Below are 12,408 nucleotides of genomic sequence, written 5' to 3' on the forward strand. Positions count from 1 at the left end.
GGAACACGTACCTCTACGTACGTTCCGTTTGAACGAGCCTGTAGGCAAAGAGGCCTCCGAGCGTGTACATCCACGCTCGGCATATGCACGACAATACGGGCTAAATGCCCAGCTCCAAGCAAACCGGCAACTAACTCCGCGAAACGTCCTGAAACTTTAGATGCGATTATCTGGAGGTTATGTCGTAACAATTATGGGGCTGCCACTCCGCGGAATCAGGCGACTGCTAACTTGTTTGCTGCGCGTTCACCTATTGTCCTTCTGTCACAAATAATTTTCGAGGACGCGGGCTAATGGACAAGGGAGCCTGCGCGTGGAAACAGACGCTGCAAAATCGCTCATATATGACGTTCTTTGGCCTTCTCTTTCGTTTCGGTCATCAGAAGAAGCATCTGTTAATCTACGATTTTCATTGAATGTAGTAGATTAAGTAATAGGTATCGGAAATTTGTTATCATAATTATCTAGGGAGTTAAGTGATCGGCAACAGAAAGTTTGTAGCATGAATAGTTTCAGCTGGAAAATATATGAATACTAGCTTTTTTAAATTATAAAGATACTTAAACAAAGACTTTGGACAATTGAGTTGGCGTTAATGATTTCAGCAATGAACGCCAGAAATAGCAATAGACATTATTACTGAGAAATAATTGATACAATTTTCAATAAAGAAAGTTAATTCCCCTTCAAGGATAGTTTCTCAATCAACCTAACATAACATGGTTCACATGAAATTCGAAAAAACTCAATTCAAGTATCTGACTCTTTATGTAATAAATGATATGATACAAAATCACTCTTTTTTATATCCAAACCAGTCATGCCAAATCAACTCTGTCTCTATCACAGGTAATAATTACTCAAATCAGACGGCAAAATTTACCTGTTCTGGATGGTTAATTTTCCTTCTTATTGATCCCGCTAAAATACGAACGCAACGGCTGTAAACCACAAAAGGTGTTTCCTAGGGTGGCGGACGCGGACCGCGCGAAGAGAAGAAACGACGAGCTGGCACGTCGATAAAAATCCCTGTCCAGCGATTGTAAAATTTTATAGTCGCGGGGAATAAAGATGGTATCACGGACGAAACCGGGACCTCCCGTTATCGGTACGCACGAGAAGGGGAGAAGTTTAATATTTGGCCGTCTACGGATTTCTGGCGGGGCTGGGGGAGGAAGGAAGCGCCGGCCACTCAATGCGTTTGGGGACGATAAGCGAGAGAGAAGGCGAGAGGGAGAAGGGTGCCTGCCGGGCTTGACAAATAAAATCTGAACAACCTGCTGCTTCGTTGTTTACCGAAGGATACCTGCGGCATTAACGGTACAGGTGGAAGGGGGCCTTGCAGGGAAAACCAAATATGCGACGATAACAGAATGACTCCCAGGTGGTGTCAGCGATTTTTTCGTGGATCCACCGCCCGCTATCAACTCTTTTCGTGACGCGACACTGTAAACGTATGCGTGCATCTTACCGATGAATTTCTGCTGCTTCCGCACAACCAACACGACATGATTGCTTCATTTTCGATGTTCGTTTCGATCGATTAATTGAGATACCGTATCAATGAAGTTGTTACACTTTATTATCGACACGCACTGTTTGTAATACTATTCTTGAAAGATAATATCGCCCATATATTGTTTAGCAAAATATTAGTTTTGTAAAAATATATTGCCTACCGAATTTACTTAAACGAGCCTCTCAGAAGTCAGACTGATCAACTTTGCTTTTAATAAATTTTTGGATTTTATTATTTATATATATAAAGCATGCGAGACAAATAATCGTAAATTCCATATTTGAAAACATTTGTAACATCATCACGATTTTCTACTATTCGATTTACGGAGTTGACCAACGTAAATTCTGAGTGAAACAACATTTACTGTGAGTTTTTCGAACTACCCAATATTACATCAATAGAATCGTTTTATACAATAATTTACCAACTAATAATATTATTAAATTGACAAGTTGCAAGCTACAGATTTCTTTCCTATAATTTTATAATCTTCGCACGAATAAGATAATCCAATATATTATTATTCGTCAAATTCATTTGTATCTTGTTGAATTATGCGAGGATATTTACAAATGCTGATAACTTATGACTTGTAAAATTTCGACAACAATCTATTAGTTCAATTGTGTAGGATAATCCATATGACAATAGTGCAATCTTAAACAACTAAAATGAAATAGGAAAAACGGAATAAGTATACTTGAATATACAATTTTCCATTCTCGACGACGTTAATAGAAGGTTAACAGGGAAAGGCGGTGCATTTCATCACCCAACCGCATTCATTTCCGGCTGGCGAAGGAGCTCGAAGACAATTCCTCGTGGCGCATCTAGCGTATCCGGGCGAAGAAAAACACAACCGAAGCCGGATGAAATCGGATGTGACCGCGTTCTCTTCGTATATTACGGCAGACTCACCCCTTCCGGTGAGCCGTTCGCGCTGAGGGCGATATGAGCAGCACGTGGTGCGATGCGGTCGTCGTACGTGGTGGCTGGTATGGTGGTAACGCGTACGCAGAGAGGAGGAGGGCCGTGTCGCAACGCGGCTGAGAATTACTCGACGAACCTGGCCCCCTTCGCGAATTATACGATTCACCTGCTTCCTATTTTACGACGTTTATATTACACCGCGTGCCCGAATCTTACCTCTGTCTCGCCCGCGGTCGCGGACTTTTCTTCGCTTTCTCGACGTTTGTTTTATCGTGGCCGAAATGAAGCTTTCGAAATTTCGGGAGCCAACGTTTTACCTTCACATTTTCACCCGTGAGGTCGTACGTGGAATAAATCTTACACAGCTGCGGACAAGCCTTGCTTAGTGGTCATTTATTTAAGAAACACTAGTATTCGTTTTTTATTTTAGTTGTTGATTACAAGGTAATTATTAACGAACCGATACGAAGATTGAAAAGAGGTTTGGATGGTGATCGATTCTATTTTAAGATATTTTCATTTAGGAAATTATTGTGTTTCTACTCCTGAGGGAGGGGTAGTGTATTCAGAGAAAATTATATCGAAAGCGAGGACACCTAATTTTGGAACGCCATTTTTTAGATATCTTGAAATAATATTAAATGTTCTAAAATCACGTTACCTCTATCCGAAATCCTTACTATTACCTATACCTCAGAAACACCAAGTGAAATTTTATGAAGTTCAACGTACAGAACACCATGGTACGAATTAATCACCACAACTAATTTACATATCTTTTGTATAACATAGTATATCTTTGTGAGAATCTGGAAGAATACGTATATGCTTCAACGGGAACTTGAAATACATTTAAATCAATTAACGTTATCTCAAGAACGTTCCACCGGTATTTCATGGAAGCAAAATAATCAAGTAAAAGATTCGAGTCTTCGAAGCCCTTTAGAAAATTATTTATGTTCTAAAAACCCTTGAAACAGACGGTAGTCGAGTGTCTGCTACCGGTTGTACACCCTTCGTCGTGCGTTTATGTATACAGACTAACGCCACGACCTATGACACTGTTTAGTCTAGTTCATGGTCGCCGACAAACAGGCTATAATCCTGCCTATTTTCGTAGACCTGTCGTGACAGATGCTCAGCGGTATCGACCTACCAATTACTCACGATACATTCCTGTTTATTCCAAAGGAAGATTGTTTAGTGTTCTCTGAGAATTTCTGGAAACACTTGACGAAAAATGTGACCCATTCAAACTGCATTCCTTATCCCCTATGAAGCTTTTTTAAATAAAATCAGTGAGTAGAAGGAGTGTATTTTGGAGGACACGATAAGTCCAAAGTTCACAGACTGTGTATAAAATGTTTAAATTACAAGATATTTCTTAGAAGCTGGTTTGATTAAATCACGATTTGAAGATTATCATAGAAATGCATTTTAGAAACGTTATCATATTATATACGATATATATAATAGAATATGACAAGTAACAATTACAATTTATTGTTCACTTTGTTCTATAATCTTCCTCTATCCTCAGACAGTTTGTCATTCCATTCTCGAAGAATTCTTCGTTCAAGTTTCCAGATTTTCCAAAGTTGTCCATTAAGAAAATACTGTAAGGATTGTATATTTTCCAGTCATTGTTGCACGCTTACAAAGTCAATACAACGTTATAATTATTAACTTTACGAATAACAGTATTATCTCTTTTTGTCGATAATCGATTTTAGAATAAAACTTGATATCTACGCTCTAAAAGTGACAATAAATTTAAAGAATACGTTTCTGTCTGATAAATTTTGGAACAATAAAAATGTACACAATTAAGAGAAACCGTTCTTTTCTGGAGAAGATTTACCCACGGTACATGTATACAGGTCCGCTAATGCCTGAGACCGTATAGATTGTTGTTAATGGGAGTTATAAGGACGCATTAGCCTGATAAATAGTAATGGGGTTTATTGGCGGAAAATCAGAAAATATGAGGAGGTCGCGTCTCCCTCTTTTCTTGGCCCATGCCTGGGTACACGGCACGCCGTTGCATTTTCTTGGGGTCTGCCACGCCGAGACCATAAGCACGTATATATGGACCTGGACTTTATTATATTTGCTGACCATAAGGAGGCTTCATCGGCTATTTCCGTGAAATACGGCTTTTTGAGGGTTTCCGCGATCATTCTTCCGTTCCGTTGTTTTCGTGTATCCTTTCGTTTCTCCGAAAGATACCCAACACAAGAGCTTCCTTATAGTGAAAATTAATTACTGAATGAACGTTTTCCACAAAATTAAATATGATAAAATCTAAAATAAAATGAAACAGTAGATCGTAATTATTACAATATATATTTAGTGTATTTTAATAATAATTGCGATAATTAAAATATATAGTTTCTATTTAGGAAAGTACAAAATATTTGTCGAAGAATTTTTTAAGAATATTCTTAGAGAGAATAGTTGATGATTTTTTAAATAATACACAGTAGATATGGAGATGAATTAAATCATACCACCTTATGGGTGATTCTACTGACAAATATGTTAAATACATAAAATTTTGCAAATGATTTATTTCGATCTTCTTTAAGAATTTCTGTAGACTTAATATATCTCGAATAGATTTGAACGTAAACAAAAATTGAAACTTTTTATGATACGACGAGTACGTAAAGAAAAGTTCGTTAGCTATGGACGAATAAAATTTGATAGCGATAAAGGCAGCCTACAATCATGCTTGGGATATATTTCGTAATGATACTGTATACATAAAAGTGTGTAACTGAACCCATCCCATTACCTCTACAATCATCGAAAAAGGAATATCTGTACGATGTAACAACTAGTGTACTGTTCGAATTTTTAAAAATTTTTCGAAAATACTTTCATATGCATCCGCCTTATTTTGAAATATAAAGTTTTCTACAAACGTCATATGTGAAGATTAATCAATAGCCATCTTTTAAAACTTGCGATCCCAGTCACAGGAAAATCTCTCCTACGCGTACAAAAGAGTTCGTTGAAATAATCGGGCGACTTTTTTCCGACGGTTCGCCCTTCAATACCTGGCAAATATTCGCGTGGCGGGGAGAATCAAAGGTTGGTTTTGTACTTGTTCGATGATTAAAACGTCGTTTCATATCGGCAGCCGTGGCGTTATCCAACTCGGTTCGCTCGAAAAAAAGGGGGTGGTCCACAGGGATGCTGGCTGAAGCGGGGGTGGCGAGCAGGGGACAATTAACGTGCAGCGAGTACACAATACCTTTTCCCAAACGGCTCGATGTGAACTGCACACTTGTTGCTTATCTCCGCTTCGGCGTAGACATGTCTGTAACACGTTAGGATAACATGTTTAACATGGTAGATAGCTACTTATCAGTTGGTCTTGTTTGCCGCTACACCATAAAGCCCGTTATAAAGTCCAGACAGAGTGTCACGGTGTCCTATAAATTACCTGTGCCGTTTGTTGAAAAACTCGTGCTGCTTGCGTTATCGAAACGACAAACCTCGTGGCGACTGAACCTGATTTCATATTTACATGGCAGATGTGGAGAAAGCTTTCTGACGAAGGTAACGTTCGAGGAATTTCGTTGCACAGATAATATGAGGAGAATTTGGCCTCGTTATGTTTGTCTGTATAAGTCTTAGGATCGTTTACGCTACAGAGTTACCTGCAATTACGTAATCTTATACTTGAATGATTTAAAGAAATTTGACGTTTCGTGCACGACGAAAATAGTATGGAGTTGGAAACTGATTATTTCTTCACTCGATGATATATGATTTAAATCTCGTTTTATACATCTCGTTCTGGTACAGAATAAAGTCTAGTTTCGAAGAAAATACATATATAATACGATACATCGCTTAGTCATTCAACGCACTCAGTGATGCAAGTACGTTTCCTTTCAAAGACAAGCTGTACGTTGATACGTTAATGGGGAATTTAACTGTGATAAAATACACAGAATGTAAACAATATGGAAAAACATATAACATATCTAAAGTGCAAGTATTCTTTATTACAGTATTCAGTGAGTGAAACAAATCTCTTCTCGGGTTTCGTTTCTTCAATTGAATCCACTAGAATATACATTTACATAAATATATTCGCATTTCACTAATGAATGTAAAATTACTTACCACGGCAGTAAAGCGCGAATGTTAATTCTAAAATTGGCTTGTTCGGCCGAGATACAAAATAAATCTTGATCTTCGCAAAATTAAGAGTAGGTACAACGAGCAAGTGAACCCTTTACCCCTAGCTTGTTCTTCCGAAAGACGGCGGTCATATCGGTAGCTGTAATTCGGCACTGGTTTCATTCGCATAAATAATGTCTTGGGGACTGGAGGTTCCCTTTCCTCGAGTGTGTACCCTTTGTCTTCCGGGTTAGAGGAACCGGTACAGCAACGAGTGGCCATTTTAACCCCTTTTCCTCGCGAGACATAAATAATGATCGTTGCTAATTTGGACCTGGTACAGCCCTTGGCCGGCGGCGAACGTAAACCGCGCAATTATAATGCCGCCACATTAGAATTTATACTGCTTCCCGGCAGCCAGCCTTTCTCCTTCGTAACCTTTTTCTAAAGCTTATGTCCTTAATCCAGTTGAAATATTTTTCCCGCAGCCGTATCGACCCCCGGATTTTCGTCAGGACTTAAGCCATTTAATTAAGTCAGGCCCACTGGTCGGTAATGTCGTTCGTTCCCGTTCCATAGGGAAACAACACCATCGGGAGTGGTATCCTTACGCGGTACTCATGTTACATAATCAGAGAAAGTAAAGCCCCGATGGAAAATCTCAAAGTATTCTTCGGTGACTTTTACGGGGTAGAAGTACGCAAATTGCGATGGATTTTAAATATCGTGGGAATTAAATAAGATGAAGGTGTTAAGATAGAGATACAGATAATAATCGTAGAACAAAGGCTTTGGCAGTAGTATATATTAGCTTAACATGATTAAAGAATTGAAAGAAAATTAAATAAATTTTTTATTGTCTGGCGGTGAATTTATTCTCACGGTGAATTACGAAAGTAAGTATTTACGAATCTCCAGTTCTGTAATTTTTAAATTTACGCTATATATTTCTTAAGTAAATAGATACATTTGATACGATCTTTCAAATATAAAAATAAGCTACGTTTTAATTAAGCGTTCAATATATATGAATTTTACCAAATAGTTGTCATTTTATATAACAAAATTAAAGATTTTCGTGAAATACACCAAAGTTGCTAGGTTCCTGCTATTTGACAATACCTTAATAAGGAGAATTATTACTCAAAATATTTATACGCACACAAACATCATTTACATATTTCTGATACTTTGATTATTTCTGGAAAATTCAAGCCCAGATTAAAACGAAAATATTCATTATTTAATTATATATAAATTTGTAAGTAGAAAACGATGTTAACGAAATAAGAGGAATATCAGTGGCGTAACAAATTCGACGTTTTATCTATTGTGAACTGCGGGAGAACCGATTGGATGGGGCGCGAGAAATTGCGATATTTCTAGTGTGTAATGCGCGGCAATACGCGCGGCGTTAAATCAAATCCAATTTGAGCTCTTGCGCGTTGCACACCGTGGCATAGAGTACCACCTGACAAACTCATTGGTCTGACAAATTGAATCATTCGCTGTTCAATCGCTTTACATGCACGTGTGTGTATGATCGTCGAACGTCTGTCGCGTTCGTTGTTCCCCGCAGCCCTGCAATTGCTGCAACGCCGTCGATACATCTACCTTGACTGCGTCTTCCGTTCCCTCGATCAACGTAAGTTTCATGCAAATCTCTATTAATACGATCAATTAAATGATTAAATGGAATACCATGTAAATCGGTCTCGGAGTAACGATAAAAGTAAAATGTATATATAACATGTAACTGGTATTAAAATGTTGCTTTCGATTTTTAATCTTCCTCGGCGCCTCTTTTTCGTTCAGTTACGATATTTGAAATCGAGTGAAATATAAGTGATTAAAAATTGTATTTCTATAAATTGTCAATAAATTTGTTTTGGAAAATATATATATATATCAAATTGAAAATATAGTAATAGTTTTATAACATTGACATTGTAAATTCGAATAACAAAAGCGTTCTATTCTCTAATTATACATCTTAACATGTATGTATACAATCCAGATACACAGTATGTTAAAGATATGCTCGAAACTAGAGTGCAACGACACTGATTAAAATAAGATGAGTCTACTTAGCTGAACATGATTTGTATCAATTAAAATAAAAGGACCTCTGTAAGCACGACAGGGAGCCAAACAGAAATAGTAGCAAAATTCTACTATCATATATAATCGTTTCACTATAAAACTAAGCAAATAACAATGATTCAATTAATATGTCAACTTCATGTAATTTTTACTTATTTTTCCGTAAAGCAAAGAACCATTAAATAAACGCTGGAATTTTGGTAGTTCTACCGAGCATTTAGACGATTTCCAAGGAAAACAAGCAATTTTCCAAATGGAAGCGAAGGTTGTCGTTGCGTGAAATCCTTCCGTGGACCAATCGCAAGCAGAGGAGCGCACATGCGGAGCGCACATGCAGAGCGCATCGAACGCAGGATGCCGAGGCGTTGGCCGTGTGACGCGGTCACACGGTGTGTGACGTGTGAAATGGAGCACGGTCCCTCCATAATTATATGTATCCTATCCCCTATCTTCGATGTCGGTACGATCAACGTGCAACCGGCACGAGCGCAAAACGTGGAGAGTGCATTGATGCAGCGGCGCCTCCGGTGCACAGTGTGCATGTGCATCGCCCACCCATCGGACGTATGGATCGTTCCCCTTCATCCGCGCCACCCCCGATTCACCACGGATGACTGGTCCATCGTTTCGACCAGCAGGACAATCGAGATCATTGCATCGCATTCCCGTGTATCCGACGATTCGCTGAAATTAGTGGCCAGTGCTTTCGGTTAATTATTGCCATCCGCCGAAAACATACGACGATCTGCTTTATTTCACGAAAACTTTGAAGAGTTCCAGAGTTTTGGGTGTAAAGAGGTGTTTTAATTGCTCAATCAAGGATTGAGCTACGAGCTTTAAGCTTCGATATAATCTTCGATTTATAGAAGCTTTAATATTTGAATATTTGTATAAACTTTCAACGTATAGTTACATCGTTTGAATATATAGAATAAGAGCATTTTAAGACTTTATTAGTATAAAGTATGGTTAATTAATGTCATATCAACTACATAAATGTAATTAGTAATAGAGACTATTGTGTTTTCCAGATTCGGGAGACTAAATCCAGAAGATAGTAAGAAAAGAGAAAAATCAGGTCCAAAAGTCAGAATAACTGTTCAAGAAACGTGATTCTGCTTCAAAACAAGAGCTTCATTTCGACAAAAAGATACACTGCAACAACAGCGACTACGCTTGAAAACAAGAGTTTCCTTCAAGCAAAGAATACAGAACCTTATTAGGAAATGGACCAAATGCGCTTCGGAACTTCGGGAAGATTATGCAAGAAACTGACCCACATTTCAATCGCGTAAATAGCTTTTTATTACATTAAATGGACGTTTAACTGACATTTATATACTTACAGGCAATTAATAAATGCAAAGATACATAGAATATGTTAAAATATGAAAAATATTCAAAGCAGCAGTATGAATCTTTGTTTAGGTGCCATTTCTTTGAAATTGTGTTTATATCTATAAAGATACGATCTCTGATACTCATTCCATCTTACGATACTTTCTATGAAACAAGGAACAGAAGATCGAAATTCGAATGACAGGCTGACTTTCCGAGGAAGTACATTCGATTAACCGCAAAAATCACGACCAATGATGGCGAGTGTCAACGTAAGGGAGATAATGCCCAGATACGTATCGAGCAAGCGCTGCACGTAATGACGAGCACGAATGCACGTAACATGGATGCGCGCGATACAACTCGGCCCGGATATCGTAGTGGGCGCACATGTGCATCGGTGATGTTTCGAGCTAGAACGATTTCGGAGCGTCGAATTACGCGGCACCGGGTGCACGTGCAGTAGGCGCCTATTGCACAAATCACACGCATTATTGACTACCTTTGTATTTCTCCGGCCGACGCGCCATTGTCCGTGTCACGTGCGTTTCCTTCTCTAAGTACCTACTAGCACAAATAAACCGAGAAAATTTGCTTTATGTACTTAAAATCATCTGCAATTTCAATTAACGTTTTAGACAGTTCTCTTCGATGGAATATAAATCCACTTACATATTGAAGCATCTAAACGAAAATTAGTATAATGATAGTAACTAAAATCTCACAAAAGTATTCGAGATCTGTGTGTTAGATTAATGAACACAGACTATTGAAATTATTTCAATAAATTACAATTAAAGGTATTAAATTTTAATACATTTAATAAAAATCTATAGGGAGCTACGTTTGTGTAGTTTTTAATAATTCACAAAATAGTAATCTCTAATTACACAATTTTCAAAATAAAGTGCACAGTAGAAATGTTGCGAGTTTCAAAGAATTGGTGACCTTGCAAAGTGGCTCTCAATGGAAATGAGCATATATAGCAGAAGATTCAGGGTGGTCAGTGAAAGTGGCTCATGTCCCCAGTGGCCTCGAAATCTCAACTAGAAACCTCGGTACCCAAGACTGGCGCCAGACTTGTCTGCATCTGTTTAGAAGATGAAGTATCTGGCTGGCTTTTCCTGCCTCCAAATCCGTTGAGAAGTGTTCGACCTGCAAACCGGCTTCCGTTCGACCCTCCAAAGACGAACACTCGAAGGGTACTCGATCCATCGACAAACCTATCGTCCGACTTGCAAGTCACACAGAGAGACAGACAGCCGGTCGTGTTTTCTTTCGAACGAGATCCTCGGGAGAGGGAAGTTTATTTACGCGTATCAAGCCTCCTGCCGTCTTTACGATCGTCCACGATATGCTTCGTGTTAACCGGATCTCTGTTAATGGTTCAACGTGTTTTCACAGAGCAAACGGAAGCCTGCTGCCGCTCTTTACCATTTGACATTTAGAAACTGGGAATTATTAGCGATGTGCTATCATTGCAAACGATCGACTGTGAATAAAGTTGTATCTTGAAGTCGTCTTGAAACTTTAAGTATTTCATTTCATTTTTAGTTTATTTGATTATCAATGTGCGTTGCGAAAATATACGTACGATACTAAAATTTTAAAGAATCACTGATCAAATTGGAATTATTTCTTTGAAGTAACTTTGGTGGTTATTTTCATTCATCTAAGCTTCTATATATTGGGTTGTCCGAAAAGTTTCTTTCGTTTTATGAAGAAATAATAGACACAACATTTTTTGTTTTATATTATATCCATTTTGTTCTGTTGGGATAAACACCGCAACATTTCACAGACTTGGTTTCACGTTTGTGAAATATGTACACCTAATACGCGTGAATTCAATTCCTTTGATCGAAATATGAAGGAAAAATAAAATTATAACTTGGATGTTGAAGCCACTACTTAATTGCTAATTAATTACGAATTAAATATTTATTTTCCTTGGTATGTGGGTATAACTCCACCTGCCACACAGGACTTTATCGAAGAAATATGTATGTATATAGAAATTACAAGCTAGTATAAATCGAAGTCAAGAGCTGCCCTAACCTGTCTCAAACGAGACAGGGGCTTCTACGTCGACTTAAGAAAACTACCAGCCCTTCATGGATGTTTCGAGTGGCTCGACTCGATCTGTCATGTTTACACGAGATCGTGTATACCCGATACAACCCCTCACTAAACTAGATGATGTTTGTTTAAAGTCCCCCAGCTCTTCTGCTAGAATAGACGTCGATTCATCGCATCTAAAGGTCCTCGTAAGCCTAAGTAAATGAAATTACTAGTTTGGAAGTACTAGCCATTCCAGGTTTTCGACGATGTCAGATATCTTAATTTCTCATTTGCATCTTTTGATTTCACTTTATTAG

The 12,408-nt window shown here is 38.2% G+C and overlaps 1 protein-coding gene across 5 annotated transcripts in view; it reads left to right on the forward strand.

Moving 5' to 3' along the window:
• Positions 1–11,784, forward strand: part of LOC139987739 (uncharacterized) — a 177,138-nt gene extending 165,354 nt beyond the window's left edge. For 4 of the 5 annotated variants that reach the window (XR_011799910.1, XR_011799913.1, XR_011799916.1 and 1 more), the window contains 2 exons: positions 9,724–9,983; positions 10,041–11,784. Coding sequence is in view for 1 of the 5 variants with exons in the window: in XM_072004338.1 (XP_071860439.1) it covers positions 9,724–9,805 (82 nt within the window). In the remaining 4 variants the exon portion in view is untranslated. The remainder of the gene's footprint in view (positions 1–9,723; positions 9,984–10,040) is intronic. The other variant, XR_012453375.1, reaches the window with a different exon arrangement.
• Positions 11,785–12,408: the final 624 nt, after the last annotated feature.

Source organism: Bombus fervidus, chromosome 5, assembly GCF_041682495.2.
Source record: "Bombus fervidus isolate BK054 chromosome 5, iyBomFerv1, whole genome shotgun sequence".
Lineage (NCBI taxonomy): Eukaryota > Metazoa > Arthropoda > Insecta > Hymenoptera > Apidae > Bombus > Bombus fervidus.